Below are 18,843 nucleotides of genomic sequence, written 5' to 3'. Positions count from 1 at the left end.
TGATCTAAAAAATTTATTGAAGAAAACAGCTACTAAGACAAACAAATTTTTAACGTAGATGAAACGGGTTGTTTTGAGATGCCATCACACATTTATTTGGAGGAAAAAATAATCATCACAACCAGGATATAAAGTCTCCAAAGATCGATCGCTTTTATTAGGTGGGAATGCTTATGCTAGTGTACAGAGAGGAAAATCGAGCCCTTGGATTTTCCTCTCTGTACACCAGAATACAAGTTAATTTAAGGTCACCAGATACATCCCCAGCGAACTGTCTTTGGAGACTTCATATCCTGGTCGTAATTTTTTTTCCTCCAAGTAAATGTGTGTGACAGCATCTTCTCTCAAAACAACCCGTTTTATCTACGTTAAAAATTTGCTTGTCTCAGTAGCCATTTTCTTCAATAAATTTTTTAAATCATTAGGAAACGTTGCAGCTGCCTCACTGTCTGCACTGGCGCTGTGACCAGAATTCCAACATCAAAAAATGCTCTTCCTGTGATATGGCGGTAAAATATGAAAGCCTGGGTAACCAGATAATTATTTGCAAACTGGTTTGAAAATTTATTGTATGTAAAGTAAAAGGACACAAGTGCAACTAATGTGACATTTATTGTGGCAACGTTTCGCTCTCCAGGAACTTTATCAAGCCATTACAAACAATACATGGACACAGAGGGTATATAAAGGCTCAGAGTGAGGTGTAATACTAGTGAGGTACCATTTCGATGTTCACTAGTAGTAGTAGTAGTTATTGAACAGTGCATCAGGTCATCCTACTTCTCTTTCTGACTTGATGAAAATGTCAAAGTAATTTTCCTGCCACCATACACGATATCAATATTACAGGGTGTCATTACTACATTTAAGGCCTATCATTTAAGATGTACCTTTGCGCAAAGCCATAAAAGTAACAAAGGGAGAAAATGTCACACGTTTAAACGAATTTTGGAAAGGTTACAATATCCGAAATGCAACTGAAAACATGATTTATGGTGTCCGGTAACTCGATTGCAAGTGCACTCAGCTCACACAAGGAGGTCCGTGGTTCGATCCTCGGTATGGGTAGAAACATTTGGACGTGTTTGCTTAAGACACCTGCTATTCCTGTTCACCTGTCAGTTTAATAGGTACTTGAGTGTTGCTGACTGGTGTGTGTCACATCCGGGGGACAAAATTGACCTAATTTGCCCGAAATGTTCTGAATAACGAGGGGCTTTGTATGTCATTGATGTCAGCTAGGCCAGTGTACCTTGTACATGTACTTGAAGAAATTAAGATTATTATTATTATTATTATTATTATTATTATTATTATTATTATTATTATTATTATTAGTAGTAGTAGTAGTAGTAGTAGTAGTAGTAGTAGTAGTAGTAGTAGTAGTAGTAGTAGTAATAGTAGTAGTAGTAGTAGTAGTAGTAGTAGTAGTAGTAGTAGTAGTAGTAGTAGTAGTAGTATTTCTGCCTGAAGTAACTAAGAGCAATATGAGAGCTGTGTGGCAATGTTCCAGTGATTTTGCCAGTTTTTGAGTCCCATATTGAACGAAGCTATTTGTGAAAACATTGCAGCTTGGGAAAGATCATCTCAGATTAGAAGTTTTATATTACAAAACTGTGCATCAATGCACTGGCTTACATTCCATTGACCTTGATGATGCAACACTTGTAGGAATGGATCAACAACATCTATAGGAAGGAACAAAGAAAAATCAACAAGGAAATGCTGCGCCCATGAAAGAACTCACATTGGGTGAATTATCAATGTTAAATGCGAAAGCAGATAATGCTTGTGAAATCATAATAAACTCGGATCCGAACACTGAACTAGACATTTGAGTTTGGTAGGCGTTGAAAAATATTCACTGCTATAAAAATATGAACGCTGATAAAAAGAAGATTAAAAAAAAAAGTGTAAACTAAGTTGTTCAACTATTTTTCAAAATAAAAATTATAGTTTCCTTTACGGTATTTATGGTATATTGTTTATTTACAACTGTAATAAAATTATAGTATTAATAATTTCTCGTTTTTATCTTTTGTAATTTCTTTATTTACAAGTATATATTTGCTAAAGATTTTTGCGATCTCACGCATTTAAACATATTGTTGGAATTCATTAATTTAAAACACATTATAATAATACTTAATAAGTACGGTATTACGCATTAACAGTAATATGCAAGGTACTGCAGTAAATAATTAACAACAGCTTCAATATTGTTACTCTCAAGAATTTGGTTACTAAGAGATGTAATGAGATGTCACATAATGTTCATTGTATCTAGCCGCACGAAGAGAGTATTATACTTTTTTACACACACACACACACACACACACACACACACACACACACACACACACACACACACACACACACACACACACACACACACACACACACGCAAGACTAGTTCCGGAGATAAGCGGTATGTCCTACGAGGAGAAGCTATAGGAAATCGACATGACGACACAGGAAGACAGGAGAGATAGGGGGGATATGATAACGACATATAAAATATTGAGAGGACTCGACAAGGTGGACAGAGACAGGATGTTCCAGAGATGGGACACAGCAACAAGGGGTCACAGTTGGAAGCTGAAGACTCAGATGAATTACAGAGATGTTAGGAAGTATTTCTTCAGTCACAGAGTTGTCAGGAAGTAGAATAGTTTGGGAAATGATGTAGTGAAGGCAGGATTAATATATAGCTTTAAGAAGAGGTATGATAAAGCGCATTGAGCAGGAAGAGTGACCCAGTAGCGACCAGTGAAGAGGCAGGACCAGGAGCTATGACTCGAGCCCTGCAACCACAACTAGGTGAGTAGGTGAGTACACAACACACGCATACACACAGGAGGCAGACACGAGGCACTAAACTATAGACCAGTGTCACTGACGTGTATAGTATGCAAAGTCATGAAGATTATCAGGAGGAGAGTGGTAGAGCACCTAGAACGGAACAAGCTTATAAATGACAACCAGCCTGGATTCAAGGAAGGCAAATCCAGTGCAACAAACCTACTGGAGTTTTATGAAAAGGTAACGGAAGACACGAGAGAGAGGGGTGGGTAAATTGAACTTTCTTGGACTGAAAGAAGGCCTTCGACACAGTTCCTCGCAAGAGATCAGTGCAAAAGCTAGAGGATCAGGCACATATAACAGGAAGAGCACTGCAATGGAACAGAGAATATCTGACAAGGAGGCGACAACTAATCATGATACGTGACGAGGTATCAGAGTGGGTACCTGTGACAAGCGGGGTTCAACTGGGGTCAGTCCTAGGACCGGTGCTATTTTTGGTATATGTGAATGCCATGACGGAAGGGATAGATTCAGAAATGTCCCTGTTTGCAAATGATGTGGAGTTAATAAGGAGAATTAAATCGCATGAGGATCAGGCAGGACTACAAAGAGACCTGGAGAGGCTGGAAGCTTGGTCCAGCAACTGGCTCCTCGAATTTAACCCCACAAAATGCAAAGTCATGAAGATCGGGGAAGGGCAAAGAAGACCGCAGACAGAGTATAGGCTTGATGGCCAAAGACTGCAAACCTCACTCAAGGAAAAGGAACTTGGGGCGAGGCGCACATCAAGATAACTGCCGCGGCACATGGGCGCCTGGAAAACCTGAGAATATTCAGGACCCATGGAGAGATGTTATCCGGCCCCATCGCCTTTGAGGTATCTAGCTCGCTTAACAACCTCTTCAATTCTTCCTCAGCTGTATGCATTGTGTGTGTGTGTTTCTGTGTGTTTGTGCGTACATATATACATACCTTCAAAGAATAATATTCAAAATACATATTCTTAGTGAATTCACTTAGTAATTTTGTTAAATAAAATATATCTTTCAAAGTATTACCTTATCAACCATTATCCACAATTGTTCACGTTTCTTGAAGATGCCGTAGAGTGTGTATCCGAGGCTTATGTATAGAGGGACATTGGGCACCCCTCGGGATGACCAATATGAGGCCTTCCTCCACACCAGGAACAACAGCAGAGTTAACACCGCTAATACGACGCTACTCGCCACCACCTCCATTGTCCAGTTCTTCCTCTGTCGATGAACAATAAAAAGATCGTTAGGTACTCTGTTCAATGATATACTATATATGTATATATATATATATATTGCCTGTCTAAGGGCAATGTGCGGTGTAAATATTATGCAGAAAATTCGGAGTGTGGAAATTAGGAGAAGGTGTGGAGTTAATAAAAGCATTAGTCAGAGGGCAGAAGAGGGGTTGTTGAGGTGGTTTGGTCATTTAGAGAGAATGAATCAAAGTAGAATGACATGGAAAGCATATAAATCTATAGGGGAAGGAAAGAGGGGTAGGGGTCGTCCTCGAAAGGGTTGGAAAGAGGGGGTAAAGGAGGTTTTGTGGGTGAGGGGCTTGGACTTCCAGCAAGCGTGCATGAGCGTGTTAGATAGGAGTGAATGGAGACGAATGATACTTGGGACCTGACGATCTGTTGGAGTGTGAGCAGGGTAATATTTAGTGAAGGGATTCAGGGAAACCGGTTATTTTCATATAGTCGGACTTGAGTCCTGGAAATGGGAAGTACAATGCCTGCACTTTAAAGGAGGGGTTTGGGATATTGGCAGTTTGGAGGGATATGTTGTGTATCTCTATACGTATATGCTTCTAAACTGTTATATTCTGAGCACCTCTGCAAAAGCAGTGATAATGTGTGAGTGTGGTGAAAGTGTTGAATGATGATGAAAGTATTTTCTTTTTGGGGATTTTCTTTCTTTTTTGTGGGTCACCCTGCCTCGGTGGGAGACGACCGACTTGTTGAAAAAAAAAAAAAAAAAAAAAAAAAAAATATATATATATATATATATATATATATATATATATATATACATATATATATATATATATATATATATATATATATATATATATATATATATATATATATATATATATATATATATATATATATATATATATATATATATATATATATATATATATATATATATATATATATATATATATATATATATATATATATATATATATATATATATATATATATATATATATATATATATATATATATATATATATATATATATATATATATATATATAGGTAGGTAGTAGGTTGGTAGACAGCAACCGCCCAGGGAGGTACTACCGTCCTGCCATGTGAGTGTAAAACGAAAGGATGTAATTGAAACCATCCCCCGGCCGGAATTGAACCCGCGGTCAGAGAGTCTCAGAACTCCAGACCGTCATCGTGTCATTACGATTTCGTGAGGGATGTAATTGTTTTCCATGATGGTAGGATTGTTGGTGTCTTTTTTTCTGTCTCATAAACATACAAGATTTCAGGTACGTCTTGTTACTTCTACTTACACTTAGGTCACACTACACATACATGTACAAGCGTATATATACACACCCCTCTGGGTTTTCTTCTATTTTCTTACTAGTTCTTGTTCTTGTTTATTTCCTCTTATCTCCATGGGGAAGTGGAACAGAATTCTTCCTCCGTAAGCCATGCGTGTTGTAAGAGGCGATTAAAATGCCGGGAGCAAGGGCCTAGTAACCCCTTCTCCTGTACAAATTACTAAATTTAAAAAAAGAAACTTTCGTTTTTCTTTTTGGGCCACCCTGCCTTGGTGGAATGTGGCCGGTTTGTTGAAATATATATATATATATATATATATATATATATATATATCCAAACACTGATCTCTGGCTGAAGGAGACTCGAACCTACGAACCTTGGAACAAGGTACGCAGTGCTATACCATTCTCACCACACTGGACCAATACCTTGGCGTCCAGCTTGCGCTAGATGTTGATCCAAGGAAGCCAGCTTTCATTTCATTGTTAAAATCTCTAGTAAGGCTGATGCATGCAGGGGATGAGATGAAAAGCTGTAAGCCTTCTCCCTGAAAGCTGGCTACCTTGGATCAACGTCTAGCGCAAGCTGGACGCTAAGGTATTGGTCCAGTGTGGTAAGATAATCCCGAAAACAGTAAACCCTGCCATCACATAATTGCCACTAAATAGAGGACATGCCGAGTTTGGGCCAACAGGCCTGCTGTAGTGTTTCTCCTTTCTTACGTTCTTAAGTAATAAAGAAGGGACGCTGAAACATGCCTTCTCAAATCCATCCATATACATTTGCCCAACCTATTTTTATGCTACCCAATCCATAGCTTATGTAACCTTCCTTTCTCATGTACCAGCTGACTTTTCACCATATGCGTAACTGCCACTACTACCTCTACTCAAAGCCTATAAAACCTATATATACCCTCTGTGTCCATGTATTGTTTGTAACGGCTTGACAAAGCTTCTGGAGAGCGAAACGTTGCCACAGTAAAATGTTACATTAGTGAGCTGTGCTTCGTGGTCCAAGGTAGTGAGCATCGGTGGGCGTCACTGCATGCTCCCTGCGTCTGGACATCAATAACAAACATACAATGCACGCACACGTGCGAGCACACACACACACACACACACACACACACACACACACACACACACACACACACACACACACACACACACACACACACACACACACACACACATCATAGCAGTCACAGAAACGAAACTCACTGAGACAACAGACGCAATCTTCCCACCAGGATATCAGTTCCTGAGTAAAGATAGAAGAAGGAGAGAGGGAATGAGGGGGTTGCACTGCTCGTAAAAAACCGATGGAGATTTGAGGAAATGGAAGGCAAGGATGAGATTGGAGAAAGGGATTACATAGTAGGTACACTTCAGTCTGGGGAACATAAGGTAGTCATTGCGGTGATGTATAATCCACCACAGAACTGCAGGAGGCCAAAAGAGGAATATGAAGAGAACAACAGAGCAATGGTGGACACACTGGCTAAGGTGGCAAGAAGAGCTCACTCAAACAGAGCAAAGTTACTGGTTATGGGCGATTTCAACCACAGGGAGATCGACTGGGAAAATCTGGAGCCACACAGGGGTCCCGACACATGGAGAGCCAAGACGATGAATGTGGTACTGGAAAATCTCATGCATCAACATGTTAAAGGACACTACCAGAGAGAGAGAGAGAGAGAGGGGAGGATGAACCAGCAAGACTGGACCTCGTGTTCACCCTGAGCAGTTCAGACACTGAGGACATCACTTATGAGAGGCCCCTTGGAGCTAGTGATCATGTGGTTCTGTACTTTGAGTACATAGTAGAGCTACAGGTGGAGAGGATAACAGGAGATGAATGGGAAACGCCAAACTATAAAAGAGGAGACTACACAGCTATGAGGAACTTGCAGGAGGTTCAGTGAGACAAAGAATTGATAGGAGAGTCAGTAAACGAAATGATGGAATATGTAACAACAAAATGCAAGGAGGCAGAGGAATGGATTGTTCCCAAGGGCAACAGAAATAATGATAGACCAGAACGAGCCACTGGTTTACCCGACGGTGTAAGGAGGCAAAAACTAAATGCACTAGAGAATGGAAAAAGTACAGAAGGCAAAGGACCCAGGAAAATAAAGAGATTAGTCGAAGAACAAGAAACGAGAATGCACAGATTAGAAGGGAGGCCCAGCGACAGTACGAAAACAACATAGAATCGAAAGTCAAGTCAGACCCGAAACTGCTGTACAGACACATTAGGAGGAAAACAACAGTCAAAGACCAGGTGATCAGGCTCAGGAAAGAAGGTGAGGAATTTACAACACGAGATTCAAGGAAGTATTTATAGTAGAGACAGGAAGGGCTCTAGGACGACAGCACAGAGAGGAACACAAACGGGAAATGTACCAACAAGAGTTGGATGATATACACACAACTGAGGAGGAGGTGCAGAAGCTGATAAGTGACCTTGATACCTCAAAGGCGATATGACCGGACAACATCTCCTCGTGGGTCCTTAGAGAACTATCAGAAATGGTGTGTGCCACTAACCACAATCTTCAACACATCCCTTGAAACTGGGCAACTGCCTGAGGTATGGAAGACGGAAAATGTAGTCCTCATTTTTAAGAAAGGAGACAGAAACTAAGCGCTAAACTACAGACTAGTGCCAGAGCTAAGAGGTATGTCCTACGAGGAGAGGTTAAGGAAAATCGACCTGACGACACAGGAGGACAGGAGAGATAGGGGGGGACATGATAACGACATACAAAATACTGAGAGGAATGGACAAGGTGGACAAAGACAGGATGTTCCAGAGATGGGACACAGCAACAAGGGAACATAGTTGGAAGCTGAAGACACAGATGAATCACAGGGATGTTAGGAAGTATTTCTTCAGCCACAGAGTAGTCAGGAATAGTGGAGGCAGGATCCATACATAGCTTTAAGTAGAGGTATGATAAAGCTCACGGTTCAGGGAGAGTGACCTAGTAGCTACCAGTGAAGAGGCGGGGCCAGGAGCTAGGACTCGACTCCTGCAACCTCAACTAGGTGAGTACAACTAGGTGAGTACACACACACACACACACACACAAACAAACACACACATAAGAGGTTAATGCAAAAGCTAGAGGATCAGGCATGCCTAACAGGAAAGGTACAACAATGGATCAGAGAATATCTGACAGGGAGGCAACGAGACATCGTGTGGGACGGGACGAGGTGTCATAGTGGGCGCCTGTGACGAGCGGGGTTCCACAGGGGTCAGTCCTAGGACCAGTGCTGTTTTCAGTATAGGTGAATGACTCAAAAGTGTCTCAGTTTGCAAATGATGTGAAGTTAATGAGGAGAAAAGCTGCTGGATGAGTACACGTCAGCCATAAAAGTTGTCAGGTCTAAGGGAGGGATCCCAATCATATGTAGCATCTTGCCTAGAAGGGGAGTGAGCAATGAATGGATGTTTAGGGCAATTGGTATAAATTGCTGGCTAGACAGGTACTGTACGGAACTTGTAATCCCATTCATTGATAACTGGGACAAATTCTATGGCAAGCATGATATGTATGCAAGGGATGGGGTTCATCTCTCAATTCGATTGAGGGGGCATTGATGACTTATCTAGGAATTTAAAGTGATAGATTACAGAGGTATGGGTGTTTGTGGAAAACAATCAGGCTGCAGTATTAGGGTTGAAAACAGCAGATATTACCAGGATACCCCAGGGATATGTTTAAAAAACAATATTCAAAATATAGCTGCTAGTAAAGGCAAAGCAATTGCACAACAAACAAGGAGAGATAGTAAAGGGCAACGAGTGACTAGCTCCCTTAAGGTTCACTACACACATAGTAGGAGTCTAAGAAATGAGGTAGATGACCTAAGATTACTTGCAACAGCAGGTAATATAGATATTATCGTTATAACAGAAACCTGATTCAACTTGACAGATAGAGAAATGCCTTCTGAATGCAACATACAGGGTTATAAACTATTCCACACTGATAGGGTCAGCAAAAAGGTTGGAGTTGCGATGTTTGTCAGAGAAAATTTAAATTGTTGTCTTAGACATGATATAAGATTAGAAACATCGAACACAGAATCTGTTTTGCTACAATTTCTCGAAAGTCGTGAAAAATAAATTTTGGGTGTGATTTAAAGGCCCCCAAACCTTGATAGGGGGTACAGTAAGCTGCTATGGGACGAAATTCATGTGGCGTCTAGATATGAAAATGTTGTGTTAATGAAAGATTTTAACTTTAGACAAATTGATTGGAACAATGTGACAAGAAATCTTGAATCTAGTGACTTTCTTGATACGGTTCAGGATTGCTTTTTAAAATAGTTAGAGACAGAACCAACTAGAGGAAATAACCTGCTTGACTTGGTTTTTGCCAACAAAGAATCACTAGTTAATATATTATCTTGAGGTTAGTGATGAACTAGGGAAAAGTGATCACAAATCACTTAGTTTCAATATATCATGGAATTACCCAGATAACTACAATCAAGTCGCTGTCCCAGATTTCTGCTTGACCGACTTCATGGGACTGAAAAATTACCTGGGTGGGCTAAATTGGGAAGACATTACTATGGCTAAGGAAGGTACGGTTGGTTGTCAATATGACGAATTTCAGAGCATAGCGCTAGCTGCCCAAACGACTTTTGTCCCGAGTAGGGAAATTAGATCTAACAAAAATGATCCCAAATGGATAAACAATAGATTAAAACGTCTCACTGGTCAAAAGAGAGGTATATATAGCCATATCATAAGAGGGGAAAGGCAATTAAGAAATCAATATTTTCAATTTAAGAAAGAATTAAAAAAAGAATAAGAAAAGCAAAAACGGGAATATGAGGCTAAAGTCGCAAGGGATTCGAAGACTAAACCAAAAGATTTTTTCAGGTATACAGAAGTAAGACTAGGGACAAGATAGGCCCACTTAAGAGTAACTTAGGTCAGATCACTGACAGTGATAAGGAAATGTGTGAACTTTTCAATACCTACTTCCTCTCAGTTTTTTTTACTCTGGGTGATACTTGCGAAATTCCAGCAATAATAAATTACGTAGAACAGGACGATAGTAAACTATGCTCTGTTAGGGTAACTAATGTCATGGTCCTCAGACAAATGGAGAAATTATAACCTAACAAATCCCCAGGCCCTGATAAACTGTTTGCAAGGGTTTTAAAGGAATGTAAAGAGGAACTTAGCATACCTTTGGCTAAATTTTTCAATATATTACTACAAACTGGCACAGTGCATGACAAATGGAAAATGGTAAATGTAATACCTATTTAGAAAGCAGGTGATAGGTCCTTAGCTTCGTACTATAGATCAATAAGCCTTACCTCCATAGTTGGTAAATTTATGAAATCAATAATTACCGAAGCAATTCGTAGCCATCTTGAAATGCATAAGTTGATTAATGAATCTCAGCACTGTTTTACAAAGGGGCGTTCCCATCTTACGAATTTACTAACTTTCTTCACTAAGGTATTTGAGGAGGTAGATCATGGTAGTGAATATGATATTATGTGTATGGACTTCGGTAAGGCTTTCGACAGAGTTCCACATCAGAGGCTGTTGAGAAAACTTAAGGCACAAGGAATAGGAGGAGAATTTTTTTCCTGGGTAGAGGCATGGCTGACAAACATGTAGCAGAGAGTTTACATAAATGGGGAGAAATCAGAATGGGGGCACGTCACAAGCGGTGTTCTACAGGGGTCAGCGTTGGGCCCCTTGTTGTTCACAATTTACATTAACGACATAGATGAGGGAATAAATAGCGACAAGCAAAACTGCTGATGACATCAAAATAGGCCGTCTAATTTATTCTAATGAGCATATTAGAGCACCCCAGGACGATTTGAATAGACTGATACAGTGGTGGGAGAAGTGGCAGATGTAGTTTAATATAAACAAATGCAAAGTACTAAAGGCTAGACAGGAAAATAACCATGCCACATATAAACTAAATAATGTAGATCTTAATATTACGGAATGTGGAAAGGATTTAGGAGTTCTGGTTAGCAGTAATCTGAAACCAAGACAACAGTGTCTAAGTGCTCGCAATAAAGCTAACAGAATCCTTGGCTTCATAGCAAGAGGCATAAATAATAGAAGTCCTCAGGTTGTTTTTCAACTCTACATATCTTTGGTTAGGCCTCATTTAGATTATGCTGCGCAGTTTTGGTCACCGTATTACAGAATGGATATAAATGAACTGGAAAACGTACAAAGGAGGATGACAAAGTTGATCCCATGTATCAGAAATCTTCGCTATGAGGGCAGACTGTGGGATGTAAATAGCCTGCTAAAAATATGTAGGATAGACAGGATTCGCAGCAATGGTTTTAAGTTGGAAAAATTCAGATTCAGGAAGGATGTAGGAAAGCACTGGTTTGGTAATAGAGTTGTGAATGAGTGGAACAAACTCCCGAGTACCGTCATAGAAGCTAAGACGTGTAGTTTTAAAAATAGGTTAGATAAATACATGAGTGTGTGTTGGTGGGAGTGAGTTGGACCTGACTAATTTGTGCTACTAGGTCGGATGCTGTGCTCCTCCCTAAAGTGACTGTGACTGACGTGACTAGGTTAATGCTAGGGGGTGGGATAATTGCACTTGCCTTGCATTTGCCAGTAGGCCTGCTGAAGTGTTGTGGGGAAGAGCAAAGAAAACCTCAGACAGAGTATAGGCTAGGTGGCCAAAGACTGAAAAACTTAGACAAGGAAAAGAATCTTGGGGCGAATATAATACTGAGCACATCTCCTGAGGAACGAATCAACCAGATAACTGCAGCAACACTGGGGCGCCTGGCAAATCAAAGACTAGCTTTCCGATACCTCAGTAAGAAACAGTTCAAGACTCTGTACACCGTGTACATCAGGCCCATTATGAAGTATGCAGCACCAGTTTGGAACCCACACCTGGTCAAGCAGGTCAAGAAATTAGAGAAAGTGCAAAGGTTTACAACAAGACTAGTCCCAGAGCTAAGGAGAATTTCCTATGAAGAAAGGTTAAGGGAAATAAGCCTGTCGACACTGGAGGACAGGAAAATTAGTGGAGGCATGATAACGACCTACAAAATACTGCGAGGAATTCACAAGGTGGACTGAGACAAGGTGTTCCAGAGAGGGGACACCGAAACAAGGGGCCACAATTGGAAGATGAAGATTCAGATGAGTTAGAGGGATGCTAGGAAGTATTTCTTCAGTCATATAGTTGTCAGGAAGTAGAATAGTCTGGAAAGTAACGTAGTGGAGGCAGGAACCATACATAATATTAAGAGGAGGTTTGATAAAGCTCATGAAGCAAGGAGAGAGAGGACCCAGTAGGGATCAGTGAAGAGGCGGGGCCAGGAGCTATGACTTGATCCCTGCACCCACAAATAGGTGAGTACACACACACACATACTCACACACAACACACACACACACATGCACACACACACAAACACCACACACACAACATAGCTTCAAGACGAGGTATGACAAAGCGATCAGTGAAGAGGCGGGGCCAGGAGCTGAGTCTCGACCCCTGCAACCACAATTAGGTGAGTACACACACACACACACACATACACACACACACATATGTAGCAACAAAATGCAAGGAGGCTGAGGAGAGGTTTGTACCCAAGGGTAACAGGAGTAATGAAAAAGCCAGGATGAGCCCATGGTTTACCCAAAGGTGCAGGGAGGCAAAAACCAAGTGTGCTAGGGAATGGAAGAAATATAGAAGGCAAAGGACCCAGGAGAATAAGGAGAACAGTCGTAGAGCCAGAAACGAATATGCACAGATAAGAAGGGAGGCCCAAAGACAATATGAAAATGACATAGCAGCGAAAGCCAAATCTGACCCGAAACTGTTGTACAGCCACATCAGGAGGAAAACAACAGTCAAGGACCAGGTAATCAGGCTAAGGAAGGAAGGAGGAGAGACAACAGGAAATGACCGTGAAGTATGTGAAGAACTCAACAAGAGATTCAAAGAAGTGTTCACAGAGGAGACAGAAGGGACTCCAGAAAGACGGAGAGGTGGGGCACACCACCAAGTGCTGGACACAGTGCACACAACCGAGGAAGAAGTGAAGAGGCTTCTGAGTGAGCTAGATACCTCAAAGGCAATGGGGCCAGATAACATCTCCCCATGGGTATTGAGAGAGGGAGCAGAGGCGCTATGTGTACCCCTAACAACAATATTCAATACATCTATCGAAACAGGGAGATTGCCTGAGGCATGGAAGACAGCAAATGTAGTCCCAATCTTTAAAAAAGGAGACAGACATGAAGCATTAAACTACAGACCAGTGTCACTGACATGTATAGTATGCAAAATCATGGAGAAGATTATCAGGAGAAGAGTGGTGGAACACCTAGAAAGGAATGATCTCATCAACAGCAGCCAGCATGGTTTCAGGGACGGGAAATCCTGTGTCACAAACCTACTGGAGTTCTATGACATGGTGACAGCAGTAAGACAAGAGAGAGAGGGGTGGGTGGATTGCATTTTCTTGGACTGCAAGAAGGCGTTTGACACAGATCCACACAAGAGATTGGTGCAAAAACTGGAGGACCAAGCAGGGATAACAGGGAAGGCACTACAATGGATCAGGGAATACTTGTCAGGAAGACAGCAGCGAGTCATGGTACGTGGCGAGGTGTCAGAGTGGGCACCTGTGACCAGCGGGGTCCCGCAGGGGTCAGTCCTAGGACCAGTGCTGTTTCTGGTATTTGTGAACGACATGACGGAAGGAATAGACTCTGAGGTGTCCCTGTTTGCAGATGACGTGAAGTTGATGAGAAGAATACACTCGATCGAAGACCAGGCAGAACTACAAAGGGATCTGGACAGGCTGCAGACCTGGTCCAGCAATTGGCTCCTGGAGTTCAATCCCACCAAGTGCAAAGTCATGAAGATTGGGGAAGGGCAAAGAAGGCCGCAGACGGAGTACAGTCTAGGGGGTCAGAGACTACAAACCTCACTCAAGGAAAAAGATCTTGGGGTGAGTATAACACCAGGCACATCTCCTGAAGCGCACATCAACCAAATAACTGCTGCAGCATATGGGCGCCTAGCAAACCTCAGAACAGCATTCCGACATCTTAATAAGGAATCGTTCAGGACCCTGTACACCGTATACGTTAGGCCCATATTGGAGTATGCGGCACCAGTTTGGAACCCACACCTAGCCAAGCACGTAAAGAAACTAGAGAAAGTGCAAAGGTTTGCAACAAGACTAGTCCCAGAGCTAAGAGGTATGTCCTACGAGGAGAGGTTAAGGGAAATCAACCTGACGACACTGGAGGACAGGAGAGATAGGGGGGACATGATAACGACATACAAAATACTGAGAGGAATTGACAAGGTGGACAAAGACAGGATGTTCCAGAGGTTGGACACAGTAACAAGGGGACACAGTTGGAAGCTGAAGACACAGATGAATCACAGGGATGTTAGGAAGTATTTCTTCAGCCACAGAGTAGTCAGTAAGTGGAATAGTTTGGGAAGCGATGTAGTGGAGGCAGGATCCATACATAGCTTTAAGCAGAGGTATGATAAAGCTCACGGCTCAGGGAGAGTGACCTAGTAGCGATCAGGAGCTCGGACTCGACCCCCGCAACCTCAACTAGGTGAGTACAACTAGGTGAGTACACGGTGGGTGCAGACGTGGGTGCACAAGGCTCCGAGAACCTTCGTGTTTTTGAGGCGTGCAATAACCGCTAGCAGTAATCAGTGGTAGTGACAAAGTCAGGGAACAAACCTACGAGTGATAACTATAGTTATTAGTTGAAAAAATTCGAGAGGAAACCTGAATTCAGTATTTTCTTTTAAAAGTGCCAAACCGTTGTGGATCTACTAGGCACTGTTGCCACACAGATACAAACATAAAAAGATCAAAGTGAGTGTGGAAACTGGTGATCAAGAATTACCAGCGTTTGGTTAACAAGTGAAATGTGGGGCACCGTAATGTGAGAGTGAAAAAGTTAATAAGCAAAAGGAGAAAGAAAAAAATAAAATATACAACAAGGGAAGGTGGCAGTAGGCCTACTGAAGCAGTGATGTCACAACAGTTTGTATGCCATTATACATATAAAGTGTAACACCGAATGTGAAGTGTATTCTGTAATAAGTGAAAGTGAAATCACTTGAGGAACGTGGGATGCATGAGCATATATGATTATAAACATCACGGGTGAAGGAGTTAATAATGTTGAGATGTTCCTCAAGTTTTAAACTGTAATTTTAGACTCTGAGTTTCCAGTTATTACAATAAAGTTTGTATTTTAAGTTTTCAAGATTTTTTAAAGCTTTAAATGTAATTTCATGTTTAATGCAACTGAAAATTATTTAAACTTTCATTTACGTAATTGTTTTCTCATTATGTTTTCATTAGGTTACTAAATATGGAGATAGATAAAAAATTTTCAATTTGTAAAAGTCACGGGGATGCTGGTAATTAGTCATGAGTAATGACACTGTCATCTCAGAGAAATTAAGTTATTTAACCTTCCTGGGTTACTGAATACCCATTGTGCTATAAGCATTCCTTTATATATTAATTACAGTCATTATGAACAAACAGTAAGAGGGACGGGAGATCACACCATGGCCCTTGTAGTGGCAGGTCCAGCTCTTTACCACGAATTATGATTGGAAGATTCGGAGACAGAATATATATTTATGTCTCAGCCAACAGCATCATTTGTAATCCTTATGATTTTTTCCTCACAGCTCAAGCAGCTTTGACTGTAAATCACTTCCCTCTAAGTTATATAGTCTATAAACTCGATTAAAGTCATAATAAACGATTGTAAATGAATAAAGAGAAAGGTGAACGAGGGGAAGGAACGGCGGTCCTGGTAGTTGCAGATCGGCTGTTTACCACGGTTCGATCCTCCAGTTCATCTTTCTGTTTAATAGTTTACAGTCATTCATTATGATTTAAATCAAATTCCTAATGTTAGAAATGAAAATATAGGAAAAGTATCGACATTAGCTAAAAACTGAGTATCGGTATAAGTATCATCATCGACAAAAATTTGAGTATCGTCCTATCCTTAGTATTTTCAGTAAGTCTTCTTAAGTTAGTCATAAGTGGAATGTGTGGTGTAGCAGACAAGTCTGAAGACTCGTCAAGTTACAGTATAAACCCCACAGTTTACACATTATTTGAAAGACTCTGTCCATATTTTACTTGTCCTGCCAGACAGCTACGGTTTTTTAGTAAGGATATTGATATGTAAATTATTGTATTAGCGAAAATAAAAAAAAGTTAGTCTGATATTATCTCAGTGAATAACGCTTCGAAATCTTTAAATATTTCACCAGTCTTGTAAGGAAAGAAAGACATTTTGCAGGATTCCATTGTAACAGATGTTTCAGCTTCACAACTGCTCTTGTAATAACTGATCACTCATATGTAGCAAATTTTTAATTTCATGATAAAATGGAATATTTATATCAACGTTTCTGAAATTTATTTCACAATTATAATATATAATTAAGTTGATAATTGTACTGAACACGTTGAATGTAAAGTCAATAAAATAATGACGTTTCTCAACTGAAAGATATTAATTTTATAAATACTCTCTGATACTGACAATAAAACTCATGAATCAAGGTCACACTAAAAGATAAGTTTATTTATCAGTGTAGATAAAGGCCAAGTTAAACAGCCAACACTAGCCATGAGAGCTGCCCTTATAACTCCCATGTTTGTTGTCTACTGCCTTAATATTCTATATATGTTTTATTTTATTACTTATATTACAGTTAACTTTAATTTATAGAAATACATAAATCCGATACTATATTGATTTCCGAAAAACAACGAGGAACCACCAAAAATATATGACAAAATCATTGAATATTTCTCTGTTACCGTTGATTTCTCTATGGAAATGAGTCTTGTAAAATATCAGATGATAAGATACTCCACTATGCATATGAGTGGCCAAACAAGCGGCCACTAATTCCGTGAAGAAGGAAATCACTCATGGGGGCTGGAAAAAGCGAATGGGGTAATAGCACTCTAGACAGTAAAAGCCCAACAGTTGCCATCCTACCAGAAACGTAAATGTCACTATCGCCGGAAGGTATGGCAACACCACATACCCAAACAAAAACAGTGGCACACAGCTCTTATAGTGGCGCCGTTAAGTGGGGATTTCCAAACTAATCCAGGACCTCAAACTATTGTGCAGAGGTAAAACAGACAGATAAGTGACGGTGATAATGACGGTCTAGTAGCTAGGAATGATAACCTTAACTCCATATGTAATGCATATATAGGTCAATGCAAGACAATACAACCATTCTTATTATCTCAAACACCACCAAACAGGTGCATACACTGTATTAAAGTATGCAAGAAAAATAGAAAAGACACCTTATGTAAAATGTGTAAGGGGTGGGTGCATGATGGTTGTATGAACAATTATAGTAGTGGCGCCAGAATTCATTTTGTGTGTAACAAATGCACTTTGGCACAGTTACCCTTTAGCAATGATGACATTGATTTACCTAACTTTAATACAAATGACCCATTGACATATATTGATGATTATAATTGTTTTATGAAAACAGGCCTCCACTTTATTCATGTCAACGCAAGATCACTTTTTCCAAAATTGGCAGAGATTAGGATTCTAACTAACAGAACTAGGGCGGCAGTTATATCCATCTCTGAATCCTGGCTGGATGATACGGTGACTGACGACGAGGTCAAAATAGAAGGTTACCATATAAAACGCTTAGATAGGAACAGAAAAGGTGGTGGAGTATGTGCCTACATAAGAAATGACTTAGCTTACAACCCAAGACCTGATTTAAATAACAATAAACTGGAGATTCTATAGTTTGAAGTACTGCTTCTCAAGACTAAACCCATCTTAGTAGGAACTAATTACCTCCCTCTCATCCAGGATCAGTTCTTAGAAGACTTTTCCAGAGTTTTATCCGGACTTGAAAACAATTGTGAGAATACTGGGAGAATTCAATATCTGTTTTCAGCAGCAAAATAACGGACTATGAAAAGGTATAAGCAAATTCTAGGTTTAAATAGTTACAGTGGTGGATGGTTAGTGGTGGATGCCAACCCCACCCTACCATCATCCCCCTACTTCCCATATGGGGTAGGAGGGTTTCCGAGATGTCAAATATGAAATTATAAGATAAAAAAAAAAAAGCCAGCCCTAAGTTTTTCTAATCGTTTATAACAGGTCATGTGGTTTGAGAAAATAAGTTTCTCATTGGATACTGTAGACATGGATTGCTATTATTCTGTGTGACCCTTTCAAAGACTACACTCACAGTCGCGTCACAACACCCAAATCTGTAAAACCCACCTGATACTCTACCCAAGCATTAAGATTTTTTACTTGTCTAATGTACCATGAAATTCTTCCCAAATTTTATTAAATATAAATTAATCTAATTTATATAAACCAAAAGAAATATTCATATTA

General features: G+C 40.2%; 1 protein-coding gene across 4 annotated transcripts in view; it reads right to left on the bottom strand.

Annotated features, from left to right (window-relative positions):
• The window catches only part of LOC128687792 (cytochrome P450 9e2), a 100,773-nt gene that overhangs the window by 63,765 nt on the left and 18,165 nt on the right, over positions 1-18,843 (bottom strand). For all 4 annotated transcript variants that reach the window (XM_070082082.1, XM_070082090.1, XM_070082094.1 and 1 more), the window contains exon 2: positions 3,864-4,061. In XM_070082082.1, the coding sequence (XP_069938183.1) occupies positions 3,864-4,046 (183 nt within the window). In that variant the 5' untranslated portion in view covers positions 4,047-4,061. The remainder of the gene's footprint in view (positions 1-3,863; positions 4,062-18,843) is intronic.

Source organism: Cherax quadricarinatus, chromosome 1 (genome assembly GCF_038502225.1).
Source record: "Cherax quadricarinatus isolate ZL_2023a chromosome 1, ASM3850222v1, whole genome shotgun sequence".
Taxonomy (NCBI): Eukaryota; Metazoa; Arthropoda; class Malacostraca; order Decapoda; family Parastacidae; genus Cherax; species Cherax quadricarinatus.
The sequence above is the reverse complement of the archived record's forward strand: the minus strand, read 5'-3'. Positions and strand labels throughout refer to the sequence as shown.